The 12618-nt window shown below is 55.8% G+C and overlaps 2 protein-coding genes across 4 annotated transcripts; one reads left to right on the plus strand and one right to left on the minus strand.

The window, feature by feature from the left end:
- The first annotated feature begins 17 nt into the window (after positions 1 to 17).
- On the plus strand, positions 18 to 8216 carry TULP2 (TUB like protein 2). Of its 3 annotated transcripts, XM_046683627.1 has the most exons (12): positions 18 to 49; positions 511 to 562; positions 1240 to 1366; positions 2156 to 2293; positions 2547 to 2663; positions 3486 to 3607; positions 4264 to 4575; positions 5463 to 5575; positions 6100 to 6214; positions 6300 to 6398; positions 6637 to 6808; positions 7079 to 8216. In XM_046683627.1, the coding sequence occupies exons 1-12, from the start codon at positions 18 to 20 to the stop codon at positions 7210 to 7212; spliced, it is 1533 nt and encodes a 510-aa protein (XP_046539583.1). In that variant the 3' UTR covers positions 7213 to 8216. The 3 variants fall into 3 exon arrangements, with proteins under 3 accessions (XP_046539583.1, XP_046539581.1, XP_046539582.1); XM_046683625.1 differs by lacking the exons at positions 18 to 49; positions 511 to 562; positions 1240 to 1366 and adding an exon at positions 1906 to 1981 and having other exon boundaries at positions 2468 to 2663; XM_046683626.1 differs by lacking the exons at positions 18 to 49; positions 511 to 562; positions 1240 to 1366 and having other exon boundaries at positions 2094 to 2293; positions 2522 to 2663.
- Positions 8217 to 8347: 131 nt separating this feature from the next.
- PPP1R15A (protein phosphatase 1 regulatory subunit 15A) lies at positions 8348 to 11949 on the minus strand. The gene is made up of 3 exons (XM_046683624.1): positions 11728 to 11949; positions 9208 to 10992; positions 8348 to 8779 (listed from the first exon to the last, which is right to left on the minus strand). The coding sequence occupies exons 2-3, from the start codon at positions 10981 to 10983 to the stop codon at positions 8429 to 8431; spliced, it is 2127 nt and encodes a 708-aa protein (XP_046539580.1). The 5' UTR covers positions 10984 to 10992; positions 11728 to 11949; the 3' UTR covers positions 8348 to 8428.
- Positions 11950 to 12618: the final 669 nt, after the last annotated feature.

Consider the following 12618-nt stretch of genomic DNA (forward strand, 5'->3'; position numbering starts at 1 on the left):
GTTCTTGCTTCTCCAGAATGTCTCAGGAGAATGACACTTGGAAAAAAGAGTGAGTGGGGACACGGGATGGGCAGGGGTGGAGACGGGGGTGCAACCGGGAACCCAGAGTCGGATTCTGCCCACACCCACTCAGCTCTGGCCTCATAACGGTGTTGGCAGGTTCAGCACCATCAGCCTTGCAGGAAGGGGCTGGGGGCCTGGACCTCTGGGTCCTACCTAAAGGGAGGGAGCTATGGATGAAGACTCATGGGTCTGAAAGAGGAGGGGCAGGGGGCTTGGCCTCCTGAGTCCTGAGACAGGAGGGGCCCGGGATCTCTGACTCTTGGATTCTAGACGAGCCAGTGCAGGGAGAAAGCTTCAGACCTGGTGGAGTAGACTCCAGTTCTGCCCCTTCTGTGACCTCAGGAGTGCTCAGAACCCTAAATTGGGCAGGGGGAAGGAGGGGAGGGAGGAGCTTTGGGGCAACAAGGTGCCCTGCTTGCTGTCACCATGAGCCTGCATCTCTCTCAGGGTCCTGGAGGATGAGCTTGCTGCCATGAGGCTGCAGAAGCTGGAACAGCAGGTAGTATGCCCAGGAATCCTGCTACTGCCCACGTTTCCATCTTCCATAACTCCCAGGGGCCCCATCCGCATGACTCGCTCTGGGACTCCTGGCCTTCATTGGCTCTCTTGAAGCCTCAAGTTCTGCAATTGGGAACTGAGAAAATAGGAATTCGAGATCCTAAAGAAACAAACTTTGGGCCAGCCCCATGGCCTAGGGGTTAAGTTCAGTGTGCTCCACTTTGGTGGCCCGGATTCAGTTCCCCGACACAGACTTACACCAATTGTCAGCCATGCTGTGGTGGTGACTCACATACAAAATAGAGGAAGATTGGCACAGATGTTCGCTCAGGGCCAATCTTCCTCAAGCAAAAAGAGGAAAATTGTCAACTGATGTTAGCTTAGGGTAAATCTTCCTCAGCAAAAAAGAAAAAGAAAAAAGAAAAGAAACAAAGCTTGATGATGAGACTCCACAATTTCTAAGGAGCAAGGGTTCTGGAGGGCAGGAGTCCTAGGTCCTGGGGGAGGAGGAGACTGGGTGCCAGGACTCCTGGATCTGAGGAAGGAGGACCTGAAGGATTGAGGGCCTGGACTCCTGGACCTCTCCCACGGATGCAGGCCCCCCCTTGCTCCGGGCCCCTTTCACCCCTGTCTTCGGTCGGTTCCTGGCCCCCACACACTCCTTTCCTGCTCCCGCAGCGGCGGCTGTTTGAGAAGAAGCAGCGACGGAAGCGCCAAGAGCCCCTCATGGTTCAGGCCAATTCTGACACTTCCCTGCGGCAGGGGCGACTGCGGTGGCGAGAGGAACGCCTCTGGGGTGACAGCGGTGAGGAAGGGTTCCTAGGGTCTGGCAGGAGCGTAGGCCTGGAGGGAAGGTCTGTGGGAACATGGGGGCAGGGCCTAAAGGGCTCAGAGGGGCGGAGCCCCGGGGCGGGGATTTGATAGAGCGCGGGAGTGGGGCTCAGAAGAGCCCGAGGGCGCGACAGGTGGGGGCCCTGGGGCGGGACCTGTGAGAGTTCCGGGGCGGAGCCAGGGAGAACACGGGGAGCAGGGCGTGGTGCAACGAGAGGCTGGGGCCCGAGAGAAGCCCGTGATTGGGCTTGTTAGAGCTTAGGGGCGGAGCTTGGGGGAGCCCTGGACCGCCCAGAGAGCCCGGGGGGGGGGGGGGGTCTAGGGAGCCGGGGGGCGTGGCCTGGGAGAGCCGGGGACCGCCCAGATAGTGCGGGGGCGGGGTCTAGGGAGCCCGGGGGCGTGGCCTGGGAGAGCCGGGGACCGCCCAGAGAGTGTGGGGGCGGGGCCTGGAAGAACCCGAGGGCTGAAATTGGCAGAGCGGGGGAGGGGGTGGCGGGGGCAGGGCCTGGGTAATTTAGAGACAAAGTCCTGGAGAGACTGAGAACCCTGTGTGGGACTGTTTACGAACGGAGTCAAAAACAATTTAGCGGTAGGGCTGTGCTTGTTTGCGTCTCAGGATGGAGTTTGGGTTCTGCGTGGGTCTTGGGGGTTTGGGTGGGCAATCCCGGGCGACGTCTGGGAGCCCAGTGAGGAGGCGCATCTTCTTCGCAGAGGACCAGAATTTGTACATCGTGTTAAGGAGCCTCGCGGCACATTTTCCTAGGCCTCGGGAACCCTTTCCTCCAGAGGAACGTGCCCAGGACACATCCGCGCTCTGGTGCCCACAGTGACCTGAGCACCGTGAGCTGCAGTGGAGATGGCAGCGGTGAGCGCGGTCCCCTGGTGCCGCCGACAGAAGCAGGTATTCTCAAGTCCTTGGACGGCCTATACCCTAGAACTCCATTCCCATTAGAACCCAGGAATCTGGAACCTCAGTACTTGATTTCTAAAGGACCCAGGAGTCCAGGCCCCCGCAGGCCCCGTCATTCCCCACATCAAGGAGTCCAGGTCCTGAACCTCCTCCTCCAACACCCAGGAATCTGAATCTCCAGCCCTTTCCTCCCTGGTACTCAAAAATCCCCGTCTCCAGTCCCCCTCCCTATCCTGGCTGCCAGAAAGTTCCGATCTGGAGTTGGAGGAAGTCTCCGTGGAGGATGTTCCTGCCTTTCCCCCTCCTTATAAAGAGCCTCCGGGGACTCGACGCAGGGGTTGGCCAGCCCTCCAACGATCTGGTAATTTGGGGGACATTGGGTGAAATTTGGCCCCCTGGGCCATGTAGCAAGTCCTTCCCCTTCTTTGTAAAAGCTTTGTTGAGACACAGTTCATATACCATACAATTCTCATTTCAAGTTTACAGTTCCATAGTTTTTAGTATATTCACAGAGACGTGCAACCGTCACCACAATTTTAGAATATTGTCACCACCCCCAAAGAAACCAGTACCTTTGAGCGATCTCTGCGCCCTTCCCCTCCCTCCGCGCCATTTCTCCCAGCCCAGGCAACCACTGATCTACTTTCTGCCTCTTTAGATTTGCCTGTTCTGGACATTTCATATAAATAGAATCATACAGGATATGATCTTTTGTGATTGGCTTCTTTTCCTAACCATGTTTTTAAAGTTCATCTCTGTTGTGGCATTATCAGTACTTAATTCTTTTTATTTCTTAGTAGTATTCCACTGTAATGACATTTCCTTTTATTCTCACGACATGACCAACGATTTCAATAACAGGGCTCTTTAATGATCACTTCACACTCCACTCCACCCTCTCATTTTATTTCCCCGGTCTCTCTGATGCTCTCTTTGGGACAAGGGAAAGGCAGGACGCTAACTCCTCCCTGTCCTTACCCAGGGCAGTCAGAGACTTTTCAGCCCGTGTAAACCCCGTGCACGTGGGGGAGGAGGTGGATCTGGCAAGTGAGGGCGACGAGTATTAAGTAGGGGTGGAAACCCGGGAGTTCTGGCCTTCTCTAGCTAACACTGGTGACCTTCTCCCAAGCTCCTGGAACCCAGGTGTCCTGAGCTCAGCCTTCTGGCTTCTTCCACCCCTTAGGGGCGAGTGCAGAAGAGGAGAGCGAATCTCGGGATGTTGGAGATGAATACGAGACGCTCAGTCCGGAACCAAATCCTAGAATGGATGGTTACGGGGGACGTGGTGACTTGGCTTCCAGCAAGGTGGGATGTGGCCCAGCCAGTGAGGATATTGGAGGAGGAGGGTCAACCTTGGACTTTAGAAAGAGTGGGGCTAAAATTCTGCAGTCCAGTCAGAGGCCCTTTTTACTGGCAGATGGGTGTTATGATTGGGCTAGCAGAGGCTTTGTGTGTGTATCATTTATGAAGTCAATCTACTCACAATTTGAAAAATGTGAGCATATACATGCAAATCCAGTTTACCAAAAGGCAGTACGCTTTGGAGAGGGTGAAACAGAAGGGCCAGGCGCCACTCACTATGGTATTGATGAAAGTGAGAAACACACTTTCAGTCCAGTAGATCTGGGTCCTATTATATGTTACCCAGACCAAATCAACGCTGGTTTTAGTTGAATGGGCAGTGCTTTCAAAAGCATTCTCCAATCGGTAGATGGAGTGGGTGTGGCTGCAGAGGGGAAGCTAATGTTGCTGGCCAATCAACAGATGATGCGTGCTCGGCTGGGTGGGCCCCTTGAAAGGATTGACCAATCAGCAGTTGGCCGGGATGTTTGGCCAATAGGCAGAAAACTTGGTCGAGAGAGGGCGTCACCCTGAACTGGGATGGCCAATCAGTAGTTAGCAAGGCTGAGGGGGCGGGACTTCTCTGCCGTCCCTCAACTTAAATTTGGCGCGTGGGCTAGGGCGAAGATGTGGAAGAGAAGGAAGAGGAGTCGGAGTCTACAGCGAGGAACTCTCCAGGGGTGGCCGACGAGGAAATGTCCGAGGCCCCGGAAAGCAAGGGCGACGCTGGCAGCAGCAATGTGGGGAGCTCGTCCCGCTCGCCTCCCCGCGCCCCAGGCCCTCGGTTGGGCGAGGACATGGAAGCGTATGTGCTGCGGCCAGCGCTGCGCGGCCGCACGGTGCAGTGTCGCATCAGCCGCGACAAGCGTGGTGTAGACAAGGGCATGTTCCCTATCTACTACCTCTACCTGGAGGCGGCTGACGGCTGGAAGGTGCGGTCTGGCAGCCTCAGGAGCAAGTCCCACCTCCCAGGGGCAAGTCCCGCCCCTTTCGGAGCAAGGTCAAGACTTACATGAATCCAGGCCCTGCTCGTCCTTGAGCCAGGACCTGTCAACTCCGGTGCCAAGCCCTGCCCTTCACAGAACTAAGCTCCTTCTCTGATAAAGCCCAGTGGCATAGGCCCTACCCATTCCATAACCAAATCCTGTCCACTCTCAAGGCGGGCCCGCCTTTCTCAAAGTCAGGCCATGCCCTCTCAGGATCGGAAACCTCAGCCCTCACAGATCCTCTGGAGGTGTTGGCCCCATCTTTGTAGGTCCGAGTCTGGCCCCTTCACTGAGGCTTCTTTGCTGTCAGGCCCCACCCAATCCTGGGATAAGCCCTGCCCCTCAGGAACCAGGCCCCGCCCCTCGTGGATTTCCCATCCAGGCCAAGCCACGCCCCTTTCAATCTGGCCATTCCATTCCCTGTGTGGCCCCCTCTCCTCAGGGTACTCTATCCCTCCCAGAAGGAGGTGTTTTCCCTACTCAGTGCCAGCCCTGCTTTTCCCGGAAGAAACGCCTACCGATAGTCCTGCTGCAGTGTTCCGAGTGAGGGTCCTCCCTATTCTCCAAAGCCAGGCCCTGCCTGGGCTTAGCCCTGACCCTGGACCTGGTGGCGGAAGGAATGAGGGGGAGCCATTAAGATGTGAAGCTCCCCTTCAGGACCCAGCTGATGACCTCCCTCAGTGAGAACCGCGTCTCTGAGCAAGCCTTGGGACGCTTATTGCTCCATTACCCTTTCCTCTGTCGTGGGGACATGGTGTTTCCTTGTCTTTGGACCCCTAGCCCTAGCCAGATACCAGAAATCCATTCTGATGGGCTGTTCCTCCCATCCACAGCACTTCCTTCTGGCTGGGCGCAAGAGGAAAAGGAGCAAAACCTCTAATTATCTCATCTCCCTGGACCCCACAGACCTGTCTCGGGATGGGGACAACTTTGTGGGCAAAGTCAGGTGGGCAGAGCCCTGATGTGTGTGAGCAACACGTGACAGGGGGCCTAGGGAAAAAAGGAGACAATTGAACTACATTTCCCAGCAGGGCTTAGAGCACAAGTTCTTCCTGCTCTAGGGCCTTTTCTGTTAGGGACTGATGGGTTTTGTAGTTCTTCAGATTGTCGCTCCAGGGTGATTGGGAATAAAAGAACTGAAGGCTTTGGAGCAGAGGCTGGCATTTAAGACATTTGACTTCTTGGGAGGCAAGGTGCTAGGACTCCAAATTCCTGTGGGAGAAGAGGGCTAGGATGTGTGAGTTCTTGCATCCTAGAGGGAAGAGCATTCCTAAAGGGTCAAGGCAGGAGGCTAAAAATCAAGGCTCACCAAAGAGAGGGGGCTGGGACCATGGATACCTGGAACACAGAACATGAGTCTTATGTAGAGGATTGATGGGAAGAGTTGATGAGATGACACTTAAGCACTTAGCGTACAAGAAAACGGTAACAATTATTATTTTTATTCTGGCCACTCCTCTCCTGGAGCAGATCCAATGTCTTTGGCACCAAGTTCACTATCTTCAACAATGGGGTGAATCCCGAAAAGAAGAATGTCATCCCGGAAACTGCTCGGATCAGGGAGGAGCTGGGGGCTGTGTGCTATGTGAGTGTCTGGAAGACGAGAGTGAATGGAGCAGGACGGTGGGGAGGGAGAAAGAACCAGGCCAACTGGAGCATAATACCTCCAGGAGACAAACGTCTTGGGATTCCGAGGGCCCCGGAAAATGACTGTGATCATTCCAGGAATCGACGCCCAGAACCAGAGAATTAGCATCCAGCCACAAAATGTGAGTGAGCTAATGCTGAAAATCTCTGGGTCAGTGGGAGAGGAAGGGCTGGGGGACCGGCCCTACATCCTAAGGGAGGAGGGGGCCGATGGGTTGCAGAAGGTCACATGTGAAGCCGGGAGGACTTTATCAAACTTGCGTGTCTCAGGAAGGAGAGACTAGGGACTCAAAATTCTGAGTCCGGAGGAAAAAAACCAATTGGTGGTAGGTCAACCACGCCCCCTACTTTGCCCTCTAGGAACAGGAGTCGCTACTGAGTCGTCTCCAGCGAGGCGCCAGCCGGGGGCTGGTCCTGCTGCAAAACAAAGCCCCATCGTGGAGCGACGAGAGCGGCGCCTACGTGCTCGATTTTCATGGTCGAGTCACTCGGGCCTCGGTCAAGAACTTCCAGATCGTGCATCCGGATGACCGTGAGCTCCTAGGAACCGGTTTACCTGGGCATGCGGGGGGGCGGGGGGGGGGGGGGGGGGGGGGCGGTATGAGCGGGGACGGGAACTACTTCTCCCATCAGCACTTGAGCGTTTTCCTAGGCCGGGCCGACTCCACGCTGTTGGGAAGCCTGTCAGGAACTCAGAAGGTTTCCAGGCTTAGTCAGGGCGCCGCACAGCCTCATGGGAGTTGTAGTTCTCGTAGCTCAGAGGCGCGCAGCGCGGAAATAAGGTTCCTGACTTCCTCCTCAGCGGATTACTTGGTGCTCCAGTTCGGCCGCGTAGCGCCGGACACGTTCACCATGGACTTCCGCTTCCCGCTTTGCCCGCTCCAAGCCTTCGCCATTTGCTTATCCAGTTTCGACGGGAAGCTGGCGTGTGAGTAATTGAATGAAATACTATACTCTCATCAGCTTCCGTGCCTGCTCATTTGGAGACAGGGCCCCAGCATGCCTTCTTTTGCACCAGCTTACTCATAACCAACCCTTATTAGACGCTGCCTGGGTGCCCAGTCCTGTCCTCTAGGGATCGGGCTGTTCAACAAGCATCTGCTCTTGTGGGACTCACAGGGGATCATGGGAGATGGGTCTCAACAAAAAGTCAGAATGCTAGTCGGCTCTAAGGAGAAAAGCACATGGAGGCACCAGTCGGCTGGGTCAGAGCAAGGCATGTCTAAAAAAGTGATTTTGATCCTACATCTGAAGAATCACCAGGAACTAGCTGAGCTAGCGGGGTGAGGGATGGCAACATCAGGCAGAAGGCACAGCTCCTACAGAGGTCTTAAGGTGGAAGGGGGCTTGGTTCGTTTGGGAAAATGGAAGGATAGGGTAGTGGGAGACGGGAAGCAATGGACAGAGTGCAGGACATTTGGGCCACTCTTGTTTGAATTGCTGCACAGATCTTAGGAGGTCAGAGAAGAGTTCTGAGCTGGAGCCATAAACTTGGATGGGTATTTGAAGACATGTATGAGTGAGAGAGAATAATTACAATACTAGCGAACACTTAGAGAATGTTATTTGACAAGCACTGTTTTAAATGTGAACTCGTTTGGGGCCCTACAGTCCCATAAGGTATGTGCAATTGTTAGCCAGGCTTTAGGAGATAAGAAAATGGGGTCTGTAGACACCGGGCTTATAAATGTGAAATCAGGCAGCTGAAAACCTCGAGGAACCCAACATCGAAAGACCAGTAGGAGGATGGGTCTTTATATTCCAGGGAGGCACAGAAAACTGGAGCTTAACCTTTTTTTAGGGATCAGTGAGTCTAGCTCAGCCCCCTTAGGGAGATAACTGTCCCAAGTTTAATAAAATTTCGGTGGAAGCCAAAGAAAAACTACAAAACCCACCAGCCCTTAGTTCCAAAGAAGCTTCAGGACTGGAAGAGGCAAATTCGAGGGATGATGGGAAATGTAGTTTATCCTACCTTTGAGGCACTCCCCTTTATGCTATTCCCGTCAACTACTTTGGGGACCCACGAGCAGTGGCTACTGTCAGTTTAGATATACACAGTGACATTGCTCACTACAAATCAAAAGGCTTTATTCCTTATATTAACCAACACTTAAAAAAAATAAATAGTTAATAACATGCAAACCACATGATCTTAGCCACGCCTCCCACTGAGGTCCAGGCAAGGAGATATAGACACATAAGGAGGGGAGGGAGAGGCCACAGCATGGCTCAAGGGCATGGCCTGGATGGAGGACGTCTGGAAGGCATGGGTAGCAGCAGGTATGGTGGCCAGAGAAGCAGGAGGGTTCCTGAGGCGTGCCCAGGCCCTCGCCCGGGCAGCAGGGGTGAGGCAGGGGCCCAGCTCCTCTTGGGCCCGGGCGATGCGGTGGGCAAAGCGGCTGCGATCCCGGGCGAGCTGCTCCCAGGGACCCCGGCGGGCAGCCTGGGCTGGTCCCGCCCAGACGACCAGGAAATGGATGGTGACTTTCTCAGAGAAGCACACCTGGAGACGGACCGGCACAGACGGCAGGACCGGGAGACGCAAGATACACACGGCCACAGGAGAGGGGAGAGGGGGCGGAGAGAGAGAGAGATAGAGAACCAAACAAAAATTAGTTACACAAAAATGCTTCTATCTGGCTAGTCACCTGCCTGCCACCGGATCCTCCATCTGACTCACTGAGGTGGAGGTGGAGTCCCTGGGGCTGACATGAGCCACAGCTGCTCCCTTCTCCCACAGGGGCCCGGCCTCTTGCAAAGGATTGCACTACAGTGAACAGAGCCCTCCCAACAGAATGCACATGCAACCCTCTGCAACACACGGGGGACCCAAGAACTGGGGCCTCCAGCCCTTCATCGCCCAGACCCAGGAGTTCCAGCTCCCATCGCCCTCCTTCCTAAGACTCAAGAATCTGAGTCCTCAGCACCCACCTTTCTGGCCTTTAGCGGGGTCTCAGGCTCCAGATCCCGGGTGGGGGTTTCTGTGGACTTGAGCCGCCTTTGCAGTCGGAGGGGCAGCCGAGGAGGAGTCCAGGGAGGTGGTGCCTTCTCTCCAGGCAGATAGATGGCCACTCGGAAGGGGCTGGGCTCAGCTTCTCCCCACTCCTCAGCAGCTTCCCCTCCCTCTGTCTCCTCTCCAGGTCGGAGAAGGGCACTCTGGGCCTGAAGGGAGGGACTTGGCCCTGAGACAGCTGCTTCTGAGTCATCTTCATCCTCATTCTCTTCCTCCTCCTCTGTGTCCTCTCCTGGCCGATACACCCAGGCCCTCAGGAAGGCACTTGTGGGAGGGATGGAAGAGGGACCCTCAGCTTCTCCCTCTTCCTCAGCTGCTCCTGAATCACTGAGTTCATCTTCCTCCTCTTCCTCCTCCTCCTCCTCTGTGTCCTCTCCTGGCCGATACACCCAGGCCCTGAGGAAGGCACTTGTAGAGGGGATGGACGAGGGACCCTTAGCTTCTCCCTCTTCCTCAGCTGCTCCTGAATCACTGAGTTCATCTTCCTCCTCTTCCTCTTCCTCCTCCGTGTCCTCTCCTGGCCGATACACCCAGGCCCTGAGGAAGGCACTTGTAGAGGGGATGGAAGAGGGACCCTTAGCTTCTCCCTCTTCCTCAGCTGCTCCTGAATCACTGAGTTCATCTTCCTCCTCCTCCTCCTCTGTGTCCTCTCCTGGCCGATACACCCAGGCCCTGAGGAAGGCACTCGTAGAGGGGATGGACGAGGGACCCTCAGCTTCTCCCTCTTCCTCAGCTGCTCCTGAATCACTGAATTCATCTTGCTCTTCGTCTTCTTCCTCTGTGATCTTACTGGGTTGATGCTGCCTCGTCCTGAGCAGGGGCCTCTGGGCTAGAACTGAAGAGAGTGGCTCTGGGTCAGCTTCTCCTCGCTCAGCCTTTTCGTCATCCTCCTCTTCGGACTCGGCTCCTGAACAACGCTCCCAGGGCCTGGGCTGGGAGCCTGCAGTTGAGGGGGATACGGAGGTCTTCGTGGCTTCTCTACTCTCTCTTCTTTCTTCCTCTGTGGCTTGATTCTCCTCCTCCCATGAGCAATCCACCCAAGCCCTGGGTTTGGATCCTGGAGATAAGGGGCAAGTGGATGTTCTGGGACTTTCTTTGTTTATAGAGTCTCCCTCCTTCTCCTCCTCCACCCCTGGACAACACTCCCAGTGGAACGGAGGAAAAGAGAATGTGACCACTTCTTTATCTTCAGCAACTCCTCCTTCCGCAGATTCCTCCTCCCTCGGAGGGTCGTCTTGCAAGGTTCTTATCAGAAGGCTGGGGGACCTGAGAGCAGGCCGGCCATCTATAAACTCACTTCCCTGCTCTCTAGGGACCTCGGTGGCTTCCTCCTCGCCTTCATCATCTGAAAGTCCCCAGGCTTCAAGAGGAGAAGTGTTGGCTTTCCAGTCAGGGCAGGCCCCCCACGATGCTTCTCTATCCTCCTCAGCGGCTCCAGGGTCTCCACCCTCCTCTTGAGGGCGCCTGCCCCAGGGGGCATGGTGGGTGGCCAGAGAAGCCTTAGTTACGCCCTCCAAGCCAGCTTGTGCCCGATGTGCACTCGTTACTGCCTCCGCCAGCCAGGGCTCTGGAGATCCTGGGCCCCTCAGGTGGCTCCAGGCCCAGCTGAGAAGGCCCATCAGCGGAGACAGGAGGAAGAAGGGGTGGGCATCCCTCCAGGGGGAGGGGTGATGGGGCGCTTGGCCTGGGGCCATCAGTCTGGGCTGCGGAAAAGGGAGAGAAAAAAAGAATAAAGTTTAGAAGCCATTTATGGGAGAGCATCAGGGGATGACTCCTGAGTCATAGCAAAGGGCATAGTAACACAAATAGCAACGCCAGAGTCCCCGCCCACATTCTTTTCTGATCCCAGCCGCTCCCATCTTTACGCCTTGGTTCCCACCTCTCTTTTCTCTGAACACCAGGAGTCTGGGGCCCTAGTTCTTTCCTTCCTTAGACCCAAAAGTCCAAGCCCCCAGCCCCATCTTCCCTCAGCCCCACAAGTCCCAGTCCCGAGAACTGAGAAGGCAGGTCCTCTGCTTGCTTCCCGTGGGGACAAAGTCCTAGTCCCCCGTTCTCCCATCCTCCCGAGGATTGACAAATCAGGCCCACTTCACCCGCCTCCCTCCGAGACTCAAAAATTCCGACTCCCATATGGTTCCTTCACTGGGGACCCAAGAATCTGACACCCGGACCCCTCCTCCGTTAGAGTCGGCAACTCCAGGCTCCCAATCCCTTTTCCTTCTTAAGTCCGACCTCTGGAGTCTGTCCCAGTCCCCCGCCTCCCCAGACACTGGAGTTCAAGCTCCCAGGCCCTCCTTCCTCAGGACCCGGGAGTCCCGGCTTCGAACCCGCCTGTCTGGGTACCCAGAAGCCCAGGCTCCCTCCTCATTACCGACCAGGAGTCTGATCCCCAGGCCCCAGGCCCCTCGGGGCCCAGGCGTTCGGACCCCTTCACTCACCGGCTCGGGGCTGCGCGTCAGCCCGGGGGCAGGAGCGCCGGCTCGGTCTTCCACAAGCGATCGCAGGTCCCGACGGCTCGGGAGGCCAGCGCGTTCATCTCGCCCTCCGGCGTCGGGCTCGGGGATTCAGGTTACTCAAGACAGCAAGCGCTGTCGCGACAAAGGGCCGCGGGGTCGCGCAAGACGGAGCATATAATCAACAACCGGGAGCTGATCCAATTACCGCTGACGCCGCCCGCAACACTTTTATAGTCTAACGCGGCCGGACGTGATGACGTCGCAAGGAGAGGCGGGGTTTCGAAACGCAGACGTGAGGGAAGGGAAAATAGGGTTGGAATTCTCGCGGAAACTCCGCGCTTTGTGACGTCACGGCGGTGTTTCCGAGCGTAGCTACGCCCGGAAACCGGTGAGCTGTCAATCAAACGCGTGAACAGCTTCAGCGGGCAGTGAGCTCGCTCAACTCGTGCTACAGGCAAACGCCTTCCCTCCCGAATTTAACCAGCAGGCTCCAGTCTAGGCTCTCGCACCTTCACATCCTCCCCGGTGTGGGAGAATATTATTGTTTCCATTTCACAGATGTGAAAACTGAGGCTTGGGAATGAAGTCACGTGCCCTGAGGTGGTCACAGCAGAGTCTAGGTTCATTGCAAATGAGAAGAATTTGCAATGCAGATGAGATTCATTGCAAAGGAGAAGAATGTCAGCGCCCCGAAGGCAGCACTTGGCTTTTCTTAACTGCTTTCTTCTCAGTTCCTGGCACACGGTAGGTGCTCAACAAATGCGCTGAGTGGGTACTAATCCAAAAACTCAGACCCCCTCCCAGCCTCAGGCACAAGGCTCCACACCTGCTTTTCACCTGCTTCAAAGTCGTACAAAAGCTCTGCTGTGACAC

Source organism: Equus quagga, chromosome 13 (genome assembly GCF_021613505.1).
Source record: "Equus quagga isolate Etosha38 chromosome 13, UCLA_HA_Equagga_1.0, whole genome shotgun sequence".
NCBI lineage: Eukaryota > Metazoa > Chordata > Mammalia > Perissodactyla > Equidae > Equus > Equus quagga.